Source organism: Aethalodelphis obliquidens, unplaced genomic scaffold (genome assembly GCF_003676395.1).
Source record: "Aethalodelphis obliquidens isolate GAN/ISIS:26980383/991018 unplaced genomic scaffold, ASM367639v1 scaffold5, whole genome shotgun sequence".
Classification (NCBI taxonomy): Eukaryota; Metazoa; Chordata; class Mammalia; order Artiodactyla; family Delphinidae; genus Aethalodelphis; species Aethalodelphis obliquidens.
This window is the reverse complement of record NW_020837949.1, coordinates 48,896,244-48,909,533: the sequence shown is the minus strand read 5'-3', so window position 1 is coordinate 48,909,533 and position 13,290 is coordinate 48,896,244. Positions and strand designations below refer to the sequence as shown.

The 13,290-nt window shown below is 37.5% G+C and overlaps 1 protein-coding gene across 1 annotated transcript in view; it reads right to left on the bottom strand.

Annotated features, from left to right (window-relative positions):
* SKAP2 (src kinase associated phosphoprotein 2) overlaps positions 1–13,290 on the bottom strand; it is a 155,372-nt gene that overhangs the window by 6,223 nt on the left and 135,859 nt on the right. Inside the window, exon 11 of the mRNA XM_027102344.1 lies at positions 10,241–10,353. Within this exon, the coding sequence (XP_026958145.1) occupies positions 10,241–10,353 (113 nt within the window). The remainder of the gene's footprint in view (positions 1–10,240; positions 10,354–13,290) is intronic.

Below are 13,290 nucleotides of genomic sequence, written 5' to 3'. Positions count from 1 at the left end.
TTATGCAGTTATTCTGTTATCACTAGAAAGAGGCCTGCAGTCAGCTTCTGACAATGTTAGGTAATTACTAACACAAAGCTTCTTTCTCCTCCCGTAGTAATGCTATCAAGATCTAGAGGTGTAGTGATGCTTAGTGTATAAAAATAGTACTCAAAAGAAATTTAATATCTGCAAAATGGATGGCTTCAAGGCAAAATGTAATGTGGCAGTTAAAGAGGCAAGAAAGCTGAACTTGCCCAATAATTTGAGAAAATAATCATAGAGCAGCACTGACCGTTGTGGTCTAACTCCTCTGTTTTCAATTTTTACATCATTAAAATAGTTTTTATTTTATAGTTAAAATTTTAGGCCTCAATTAATCATTATTAAGCAATAAATTAAAGTGATTATGTAAAAAGGCAGGAAAAAAAGGACTAGTTTTGATAAAGTGAAACAGAGACTTTATCCAACACAATAGCAAACGTATGTCTATGTTTACTTACTAAATCTTCTCTCTCTGCCAGTGTATTATTTTACACTTAAATAAGATGCCAACATTTACTTAAATCCTTTTCAGCACCACGATTCTCATTTCTCAAGTATGTTAATCCACTTTCTACAAACCATATGGTAAAAGAATGCTGCCTTAACAGAAACTTGAAACATTAGTAAGATTTTGTGATGTACCACCCCTTTCAGAAAGTAGTTACCAATCTGTTTGAAAGCAACAGGTGTTAGAAAGGTTAAAAGACTATATTACTTTCTCCAAACGTATATCTGTACTTCAAAACATACCAGCCTTGTGCAGAAATAAAGGTAATTTTATTCACAAAATATAAACTACACTGAGTTTCAGAACCAGTGGACTTTACCATTGTTTTCCAACAATTCACTGTGATATTTTCAATTTTTCAAATTGTTCATAAACATTGTAGTAGCATGAAAACTAGATACCTATTTAAAATATGGAAATACTTTCTTCAAGGCTACCTCTTCAATCTCTTCCTTTTTACTATCTCCAATTAGAAACTTCGTAAGAATCGTTTCTTATACATCCATCATTTCAAAAGTTGTCTTAAAATGCACAACAGGTACTTGACAACTTCGTTTTTTACTATTATTATCTACACTTTAACTGCTTGAATCTTAGTCTCCTAACTCATTCCTTAAATGAGGAAATGGACACTAACAATTTCTAAGATCCTCCCTGATGTTTGAATACCACCATCACGAACCTGCTTTACCACCCTAAGTCTCTTAGCATCTCATGGAAATCAACCTCACTACTTTATAATTTACTATGCAAGTGTGACTTTGAGTTACTCTAATTCAAAGAATTCCTATTTTTTTCCTCCGTGCACTGCGCACTCCATTTTTAAAGCGAGAGAGACAAAAGACGAGCAAGGAAGGTGATAGTAGGAACTTAATTCCTGTAACAAATTTTAGTTTATATTCCAGAGTCAAGACACATTTAATTCAAATCTTTACACAGTCAACATTTACAATGGCATAAAGTAAAAACTGATACGCAGACTGATGATTCTTAGGTATTGTTAGGCAAAGAAAGATCAAATCATGCTCAGTAGTGGGTGGCCTTGGTACTCAGTGTATTTCACCAACCAGTACATGACTGTTAACTGTTCTAGTTCAGACCTTCATCACCTCACCCTGGTTCATTGCATCATCCACTCTGCCTCTCTGTACTTCCCGGAAACGGCCTTTGTCAGTTTACTCGGCTGCTGAGGAATGTACACCAGCCCCCCAACGCTTTAACTACAAACTCCTCTCACTGCTCTGGTCCCACAGCCCAACCTTCTGTGCTGCACTCATTCCTGCCTCTGTACGTGGCACTCCTTCCCCAAGGGGCATCTCCCCTCCCTCATCCAAAGCCTATCTAGTAACTAAGACTCGACTCAGGTTACCCAGCTTTCAGAATTTCTCTCTGAGTTATCTAACCCATACTTACATCTCCCATTTCAAGCTGAGTATTTATTCCTCAGTGGAGTTTATGTACTTCAGTTTTGTCCGTTCAACTAAAATAAAGTAGAAACTCACTGAGATCGCGGCAATGTCTTACACTCAAAACTGTATGCCCCACACTCCAGGATGTGTAAAAGATGTTCAATAAACATGTACTTCATGATGAAACAGACATACTTCTTCTTCATTTTGGATGACGCACCAGATGACCCTCCTACATGTTTTCTTAAGAAGGGTAATTTCCAATAGGAATATATTTTCCATGTGTATATTGGACATACTTGAAGAATTTTAGTAATGACTAGACAAACATTTGTTCTGAAGTATGTCTAGCTTCAGAATGTGAAGTGTGCTGTTCCTCGTCATGGCTGGCTGCGGCCCATCGCGTTTTCCCATGTGCTGAAGAGCATACCTTGTCTAAAGAGCCCAAATTCCACTTGCAGAAAGAAAGATACCTGTCCCCTGAAGAACTGGGACCAAATAATTCTAGTTCTTCGAAGAAATGGCTTCAGTTGAATTTACTCTAAGTATGGAAGAGGTTAAGACAGAACCCTGCAACAGCAGAAACAAGTGTGGCAGGTCTAGGGGAAAATCTGCTAGTTTTTCAGCTGCTGCTTCTTACTCTTGTGATTATTTTCTCAGAAGATTGAGGGTCTCCAGCTTGTTACTAACTAGGTATGTGACCTCGGGCAATCCCCAAGTTCTTTAGGGGTGATTTTCTTTTTTTACATTTATATCACTCTTTGAGACTCCATAATAATCCAGTTACGTACTTAACATAAATCAGTAAGTCTAATTATTATACATTTGGACCCTCACAGAATTACCTATATGAAATCTCTTGTTATATGTACTATACATTTTTTGTTGTTGAGGGTCGTATCTGCCACTGTTCTTATTATATAAAGTTGTTGAGGTCAGATAATCCGCGAAGATTCTAGAAATTCACGTGAGATTTTTTTTTTTTAAGTAGCCAGTGCTGGGAAAAGCCAAGCTTCCTCCTTCATGATTAAAAAGAATTATTAGCTCCTTGTCTCTCCCTTTTTCAGTGTGGCTGCCAAGAAGCTCAGGAAGTTCAAGCGTAGAAACTCCATTGTCTTTTAAGGTCTCCAGAGGCAGTCCTTTTTTCCATTAGCCTTTTATTTATTTTTCCCCAATTATGTGGAGCCTCAAGATCTTCTCACCATAAAGTGAAGAGCTAGCACTAAGGTTCCCCTACCTCTACGATTCTACCATTCTAAGTCCCTTTAAGAAGTTCAGGATTATTTCCTTTTTTTTTTTAATGTAAATTTATTTATTTATTTTTGGCTGCTTTGGGTCTTCCTTACTGCGCGCAGGCTTTCTCTGGTTGTTGCAGAGCATGGGCTCTAGGCTCGCGGGCTTTAGTAGTTGCAGCACGCAGGCTCAGTACTTGTGGCTTGCAGGCTCTAGAGCGCAGGCTCAGTAGCTGTGGCGCCGGGATTAATTGCTCCACGGCATGTGGGATCTTCCCGGATCGGGGCTCAAACCCATGTCCCCTGCATTGGCAGGCGGATTCTAACCACTGCGCCACCAGGGAAGTCCTAATTATTTCTTATTTTTAACTATATTTTCATAAACATATATTAAACATCTATCTGCCATAATGTTAGATATTGGGGATTCAAAAATACTTAAGACACAGTGTCTACCTCAAGGAATTGAGACAGGGAAACGAATAATCCTGGTCATGGCCCACTTAGGTATAGCAAAATGGAAAGAGAAAACCCTTTAGGGTCAGATCTGCGTTGATTCCAGGAGAAGGTACTTCCTAGCTGGTATCCTCAGGTGATTTACATAATAAGCTTACTAAGCATCAGTTTTCTTACTTGCAAAATTATATTGATAGTACCATATCCTTTGTAGGGTTACCTTAAGAATCTGAGGAATGAAAGCACAATGAGTACCTAGAACAAGATACTGTAGGTACCCAATAAATACTTTTTCATCCCCTCCCTCTGCCTTCCCACTAACTGGTGTAGCAAAATACCAGGGCAACAAAAAAACAGAGCATTTTGGAGTGTACTATAAGGCAACCTGATTATTACGGGCTGTTCCAAAGGGAATCTGACCTTTAAAGAGATAAGAAAGGAGACATCTCAAAAGAGTGAGAATATACCATATATACATTGAGGGAGCTCTTGATTTTTTGGGGGGGTGGGGTGGGGGGAGAGCAGAAGGGCGTAAAAAAATCATGGATTTTTCAATTTAAGATTTTTTTTTTACTTACCAACATGGTGCTTTTCTTTAAGGTTGTTTTGGTTTGCTCCTGGAAAACCTTTGCTTACTCCATGCAGAATTAAACCATGTAGGTTCTGCAGCCATAGCAGCCCCTCCACTGCCACCTCTGTGTAACTTGCCTCTCTGACACTGCCTTCTGGTCTCTCCTTTACTTCTCAAGCCACTGCAGGGCCTCAGCCTGACAGCCTGTCTCCTGCAGGCACCTTCCCCTTTCATCTGTCAACATTTTCCTGGAATGCTCCCTCCAATTTATGTAAGAGAAAATCGGGAAGTACTAGAGCATGGTTTTTGCAACCAGGTAACAAGAGGAGTCCCATGAGTGGAATGAGAACATCTTCTGACGTAATGCTGTTTCCATACACTGCTTATCACCACCAGGGAGAGGTTATAAGCATAGCATTGGTCTGCCCACTATGCTTCACCGTGGGCATTTAGCATAGAAACTAAATGCCGTCAGACCCAAACAACCGCAGTGACAAGTACAAACACTCCCCTTCCTTCCCAAAAGACTACAAGATGTGATAACATTTAGGGAACTAGCGTAGTATCATCAAGGTATGTCCTATATTGAGGTGTCCTGGTTACTCTTCAGCAGGTGGTTTTGCTATATGTAGCACATGGGGTCAGATGGTCACAAAGGAAAAACTAAGAGAGCTGAAAAGGAACTCTGTATTTCCCTCTGCCAGTAGAGCTCAGCAAGACTTTCATTTTATTTGTTTTTCTGGTAAGTCTGAAGCCAAAAAAGCCTTAGTAACAGAATCGTTACATTTTCACAATGAGAAGCAAATGATCAGTGACAGTTACATTTCACCAATCACTGGAAAAAGTCACAGCTACAAAGGGAAGCAATGCTTGAAACTCCAAACAACACCCACTAAAAAAATGCCCTTTTACTGTATATTAGTGAACACTGTCAACCCACATTTCCTGTTTTTGACTTAATAAAAAATGTCTCAAAAAGCTGCAAAGCCCAAGTCACATGTGTCCTAGACTAGATGAAATATTCCAGGGTTCTTAACTCTCTTATTTTTCTGTTAATAGCAGACAAGCAGCATGCCTCTTTCCTGCTGAAGCATAGCTCTTCTGTCATTAAGTCTCTAAAAATAATTTATTGCCTTAAAAGTAAGAATAGGAATGTGGTTAGCGATTTACTGGTGAGTACAGATTGAAAGATAAACTAATAGACAATGTAAATCCAGAGCAGCAAACAGAATAAAATAGCCAAAGAGCTATGTGGGACTATAATATGCCTGTAGCTATATAACCTGGATCCTGCCATGAAAATTATAAAACTCCATAAACACGGTTCTAGGACAATACTATTAACTATGATATTGTGTCCATGTTTAAGGTGGTAATAAAATTGAAATGCAAACCAGTAAAAGAATTTAGCATGATTTTAAACAACCTGTTTCCTAAAAAGAAAATAAATAAATAAAAACAAAAGATTTGCAATCTCAAATACGAATTTCCCCCATCAAATAAATCTGAAAGTAGGCCTTGTGTTTCATAATAACTTCACTAACAAGGCAGCGGTCATAAAAATCACATATTCCTGGAGACCTTCCTGGTGGCGCAGTGGTTAAGAATCCGCCTGCCAATGCAGGGGACTCAGTTTTGAGCCCTGATCCGGGAAGATCCCACATGTCATGGAGCAACTAAGCCCATGCACTACAACTACTGAGCCTGCGCTCTAGAGCCCACGTGCCACAACTACTGAGCCTGCATGCCACAACTACTGAAGCCCGCACGCCTAGAGCCCATGCTCCGCCACGAGAGAAGCCCCTGCAATGAGAAGCCCGTGCACCACAATGAAGAGTAGCTCCTGCTGTCCACAACTAGAGAAAGTCCCTGTGCGGCAATGAAGACCCAACGCAGCCAAAAATAAATTAAAAAAAAAAAAGGTAATTGTACCTTGCTTAAAAAAAGAAAAATCACATATTTCCCTTTCATCCATTCCTATCAATACCTTCCATCTTTGGGCGGGGGGCAGAATTTCTAAATCTCCACTGAACTATTGAAGTATATAAAATGTCTTAACACATAAAAAAACAGCAGCAATGTTATATGAAAAGACCTGTAAGCAAAAAGTTACAGGCTTGCATTTTTAGGCAAGTAGTATTTAGATTTATTAGTAGTAAGGTTCAAAGGTTACAACTAAGAAAATGCCAGACACTTTGAAGGAGGGGCTAGCTCAGCCAGGGGTCACGTGGCAGCTGCTAATTGGAAAATGTTAAAAAGGGAAGGGGAAGGGCAGGGTAGCTGCCTTCTCTTCCTTCTTTATTGTAACATTTGATTTTCACTAAAAAAAAAAGAAAAGAAAAGAAAAGAAAAAAGTAAAGAAAGAAAGAGAAGCTAAGATCTGTATAACTCAAAAGAGGCTTAAAATAAATAAATCAACCCCAGGCAGACTGAGCACAGCTGACACCCTATCAAGGCTTCCTTGCAAAAATAGAAAAAAAAGACTGAATTTTAAAATCAAGCTATATTTCTATAGTGAATTCTAATACAGAGAGCCTAATCATCAAACTAGCTAAATCTTTTTGTCATTATATTTACAAAATTAAAATATTCTTTATTATAGTACATGCCATTTTATTTCTTGATTTGTCTAAAGGTTTATTTATATTGAAAAGAATGTATCTCTTCTTAAACTATCTTGTGTTGCCTTTTTTTAAAAGATTATTTTCAGAACTAACAAGCTTCTAGAAGGTAAGTCAAATCAACAATAAATACTGCAAACTATAGATCAGTTAATTATAAAAAGCAAGTTGTGTTTCTTTGAAACCTTTTAAATGGCATTTTTTATTAGAAAAGTTGTGGCACTAATTTTTTTTTTACTAAGTACACATTTTTTATGTCTCTATAAATACTGTTAGACTCCTTAAAATGCATTTTTCCTTAAGTATACAATTTTTACATTTAATTCAGAATGATGAAAAGAATTTTCATGATTAATGCTTATACTTCATTGACATGAGATAGGAAAGTAATTACCCATAGCTAAATTTAAAGTTGGATTTATGACATCATTTTGATTGTGCACATTAGCTGCAATTACCTGCACCACTCATTCTGAGCCACTAGATGGTGTAAAAAATAAATTTAAACGGTAAATTTTCATTCCAACACCATGGAATCTAAATATAACTCTGAGAAAGATTAAACAAATTTCTAGGCATATAACAAAGCTAGTGATTTCTATATTTATTGCACTCAAAAAAAAACAATCAATACGTAGCATCAGCTCTACCTTGATCTAGAAACAAGTCCTTTTGAGCAATTCTTTGCTCTCTTCTTCTAAGGGCCTTGAGTTCTGAATTTATAATGATACTCATCATTCAAACTGCTGTCATCATTCACATATTAAATAAATTTATGATATTAACTTATGATCTATGTTTGCCAAAATTTTTATAAAAACTGTAAGACCAAGCAAATATAAAATTAAAGAATCACCAGAGGTTCCTATCTGAACTCACCCAAAGCCAAGGGGGGAAGTAAGAGTCTTCATAAATATATCCTGACCCCCAAAGCAACCTGACAACAAAGAGCCAAGATGCTCATCAACGGCCCAGAATTTGTCCAAATTCCATCAAGAGAAAACTGTCTTTCTTTCACCCTCACTAAGATCAACCTGGTTGATTGTACTAGGTCCGCAGCTGGGTAAATATGGGTATTTACTCATCCAGCCAATGGTGATAATGTGCTAACAAAGCCTTGTCTCTTCTTTTAAAAACCAAAATGAGCTCCAGATAAAATGCCCATCTCTAGAAGGCCTCTCCTGAAATGCTGCCGGTGGAAATTTAAACCTTGTGAAAGGTTGATAAAGGAAGTATTTTCAGGCAGCCCATACCCAAATAACAGCATTTAGAAATTTTAGATGGGAGTGTATTCTTCCTATGAGGTGGATTACCACCCTTAGCTCTATGACAGGCTTCACATATAAAATTACAGTCATCACAAAACAGGTTTGGGAGAAAAGGAATGACTTCCCCCAGAATCCTAGAAATATAATACACACCTATGATTGTACTTCCAATTTCATATTCACAGAAAATGATTTTCTGAGGCAATGGCAGAAATAAGACAAGCCTATGGGAACGCTGCTTGCACCACAGCCTGTCCCAGAGGCTGGTACTCTGAGGCTTTCAGGAACAAAGACAACTTGAAAAAAACAAAAAAACAAAGACAACTTGATTCCTAAAGAAGGCTTCAAGAACAAACCCACATGGGCTTCGTAAGTTTCATATTTTACCATACAAACGTACTGGCTACGTGCCATTTATCCCTATAGTCTGAAGTTCCAAGTGGAAGCTAATCAACCTTTTAATTTTATATGCGATTTTACACACAATTTAATTTTATGCAGCTAAATTGGTGAAAGAAACTGTGAGCTAAGTAAATTTGAGGAATGATTCCAAGAAAGTTTCTTTTCAAGAACTGAAACTAATCAGTTTGTTTTCTATATTAAGTAACTGACTCAAAAAGCTGTCATTTTAACACAGGACTATCGAATGCTCTGTAACAGGCTTAATCCAAGAGTTGTGATATGGCTATCTATAGCTTCCAAGAACTGAAAGTATCTTTCTAAAAAAAAAATACACTAGCGAGCAGAGGACTGAGAAATAAGGGACAAGTCTTATTTGGGCACCTCAACCAGCAATGATCACAGTTGGCTGTATTTACTTACTATTTTCCTCCAATCTACAAGGGCTTATATCTCTCTCTTTTTTTTTTTTTTTTTTTTGGATTCCTGGTGCCTAGAATGGGCCCCTGCACATTTTAGGCACTTTACGACAGTTACAAATTAAATACAAGTAAGGAAAGAAGGGGGAGGGGGGAAGAAGAGAGGGAAAAAGGAAGGAAGATAGATACAGGCATAAGAAAAAAATAGAGCAGAAAGCTCTGATCTGGGAGTCAAAACACCTTGTTAAGTACTGGCTCTGGCACTTTCTTGACCCAAATTCCCTTATCTGTAAAACCAAGGATAGACAGATGAGCCCTAAGATCTCTCACTCCAATGTTCTATGATTTTCTGTATATGATTTTATGCACCAGTCAACTAGTGTTTAAATTCAATTAAGTGACCTTATTTCCAAATTCTCTTCTGTATCTAATAAGTCATATTATCTTTCTGAATAAGTCATAATCTTTCCAAAATATCTCTCTAACCAACAAAGCACATTAAACTCCTAGACTTATGATTTATGTAACATTTCTTTACTTATATTTAAATAGTCTCCACACATCATTTGTTTCTAATGTGGCCTCATGAAGTAGACTGAGGGAGATATTTTTTAACCCCCATGTTACAGTAGGCAAAGTTAAAATATGAAAGTTAAAGGAGCTCATGCATGTCATTAGAAGTAAAATCAATTAAGAATCTTGACTTTTAGATTTAAGGCCAGAAGCATTTTGAATAATCCAGTATCTTAAGAGGCAGAAACAATGATTTTGTATATCTAAGGATGAGTTCATAGCAATATACTTTGCTATTATGTTTACAAATACAATTATGTTAAACTTAAAAAAAATTACCTAAACCTGTCTGAATAGAAAAGTATTGCTTTTAAATTGCCGGAACACCCGATGTATTTACATAAAGATGAAAAACTTGTTCTATAAACACAGTGTTACCAGTAGTGAATGGCAGACAAAATCAGAATAAGCACACAGAAGAATAAAAAGGAAGAGGAAAGAAAAACATAATAAATAACCTAATACCTTACAATGTTAACTTTCACATAAGTATATTGTTTCTGGAGAAGGCAGTGTGTGGATGTGAGCCAAAGGCTGAAGTGATAGGTAAACACACTGTTAAGTTGAATCCTGTTATCTGATTGTGTTTAAAATTTGATTATATTTCACTTGACAAAATAATTATTGTGAACTCCCAATTGTTAACAAGGACCTAGAAGAATTCCAATTGGCAATTTTTCCCTAGTGTTGTAGATCCAAATGCATAAAAATGCACTTCGTATTCATGCTTTACAGCTGTCCTTTTGGGGTACCTGCTTACCTTGCTAAGAATGTAAATCACATCACCACGTTTAAATGACAATTCATCAGAAAGAGCTCCTGTGCAGTCCCACAAACCCTGGTAAAAATTAGCATAATCGGTGCTTTTATCTCCTAGGAAGAAGAAAGAGAAAACAAGAGTTAGAGCTTTCATGTAATGGGCCCTCACTTAAAAATGAACAAATAGCAATTAAAGGGCCACTCCAAACCACCAAAGAACAGTCGAAAAAAATTCTGTCCTCATTCAAAGAACACTTGATAACATCCACACAAGAATCCTACTTCTTGCTCTCATCTAATTAAGGACCATTTTCAAAAAGATCTAATTTTGAATGTCTTTTCTTTCCTCTCTCCTTTTCTTGTTTTTACCTAAAACTTGTAATTGCAACATGTTTCTTCAAACCAGCACCTAAGTTACTTCCCACTTATTTTCTATAACAAACCTAAGCCCACTTGCAACATGTTCTGAAGATGAGTCAGCCTCCCTGTATAATGAGCAATATCCATGAGATGTGATAAACACGTTGTGAAATAAGCACCGTACAGAATTTAGGACACATCATAAAAGTAATAATAATAAAGGAGCTAAGGTACAAATATAACCAAACGAGGTAACAAAAAAACTTTTTGAGATTTAAACTTCAAAAAAAAAAAGCATCAATGGCATATATATATATATATATATATATATATATATATATATATTGATATGGACCATTTTTATAGTCTTTATTGAATTTGTTACAATATTGCTTCTGCTTTTTTTATGTTTTGTTTTTCTGGTCACGAGGCATGTGGGATCTTAGCTCCCCGGACCAGGGATCAAACCTGCACCCCCTGCATTAGAAGGCGAAGTCTTAACCCCTGGACTGCCAGGGAAGTCCCTAAATTTAAACTTTTTCAAAGCATAAAGCTGGTTAAAGGAAGAGAATAAAATGAAAGTAATCTAAAGGATAATTCCAGCTCTTATCTTTAGGAACTTTTGTACCCAAAGCCTCTCAAAGTTATTTCTAAAATATTTTAGCAACTTTGAAACTGCCAGTGCTAAAGCTGCATTTTCCAAGATTTCTGTCAGCCCTAGTTCAGGACATTAGGCTCTGAATAAACATGCAACATACACTGCAGTTATCAGCTCATCCTTCTAACAGCATAAGCACAATGGATGTGATGTGTTCAAACTGCCATACAGACCATTAACTGATTGATTATTTAGCGCTCTCCGCTCTATAATACCACAATAAACCGGGTAATAAATGCTTTGTCACTTATACAATGTGGGTCGCCTGAAACACAGCACAGAGTTAAATACACTGGCTGCTTTTGTTACACTGAGAACTGTTTCCTGTTTTTAATTTCATGATAATTGAGTTTTGATGAGTTAATGCAAAAAGAATGCAAGCAATATCAATAAGATGTCCCTGTATTCACTAACCAGGCAGAACATGCACGTGCTGACAACTTCCATCATTGGAATGTCATCTTTGAATTCTGAGGGGATAACTGTGGAGACACATGCTGGATCAGGGTTGTCATCTTAGTTTTGTTATATGGCTCTCAAACAGCAGGCTCCTTGGCAATTCTAACACAACCAGTCACATTAGCGTGTCAGGAGGGCGTTCATCTTATTACACATAGCTTGTGATTTACTCAAAGTGTTAGGTTTATTCGAAATTTAAAAAATTCTCTTTAGTATCTGAAACATTTTTTTAAAGCCAAAAAGAAAATCTGAATAATATGGAGTCTGACTATTTAAGAAGTAAGACGTGACTTTTCCATTATACTTTTAAGAAAATAAACAAGGACAATCCTCCTATTAAAGTTTTTCCGCTTGTTTTCTAAGAACTCAAAAAAAGAGGGGGGACGGGGGAAAGGAGGGATAGAAGGAGGGAGGGAGACAGAGAGACAGACACCTTATTGACTTTTCCGCTCTAGCATTTGAACACTCATCACAGAAGCTAGCAGGGATGTACACAAGCCTGGGAATCCAACCAAGAACTAACAATGCTTGTGGCCACCCTTCATTACATTTTCCCCTCAAAGCATATATTAGGGAAATTCTATGAATGGACACTAGAGGGCACTCTGGCTGGACAGATTTCTCCAAACATTGTCAAAGTTTTCTAAGAAAAAAATTACTTAATAATGAAGTGAATGATTTCCTTTAAAAACCACTTATTTAGACAAATAGGGATTTAGAAGTTGAAACATTCTAGTCAGATTAAATCAACTGCTAACTGGGTCAAATGTTGTGCCCCATGCAGTCCGTCAGTGTCAGTTTAAAAGTCAAGGAATTAGAGCAAAGAGAGGATGACATCATCTCACATGCAAGGCCCTCCCCCATAGTCACTGGCCAGGAGGTAAAAGGATCTAAATAGCTGGTTTCCCCAGTCGAGGCTCCTGTGTGTTCCCCATGCTGCTCAGCCTTAGGCTTGATCCTAAAAGGCTGAAGAAAGAAAACCTGGGTTAAAAACTAGAGAAGTTTTGGCTTAGCTGAAGCATCCCAGTGGGTTCTGCAGCTGTTCAGCCTCTGCTTGCTCTTTCCTTTTTCAGATTCTCTCACAATAGTATTTCACTCAGTAGATTTTCAAACGCAGGGGAGAGGGAAGAAGGAAGAGGAAAGTATATGGTGATTTCTAACACATAATCCTTATCACTTTGGGGGTCTCTCCTCCCCTCGATGCGCTTAGTGAAACTCCCATTAACACTAATGGGAGTTACAGGAGCACAGGAGGGGAAGAGAGACCCCAACCGTGTGCAAGATGCATCTCTCCCTAGATGTGCATCATGGGCATTTCATTAAATCTCACTGCTGTAAAAAGTCAACAGAGCTAGTGATCTGGCAGTCCTGGGAACAAGATGCATTTTCTACTGTGCTTTCTGCAATCTTGATGATGATGTTACCCAAAGACCAACCTCATTCCTGTGTCCCATATGTGAGCCCTGTTAAAGAATAGTAAGTTGTTTATGTCACATGGCTACCTACCTGTACACACAAATTGACTATTCTATTTCAGCATGCAATATTAGTTATGATGTAGAACATTGGTCCCC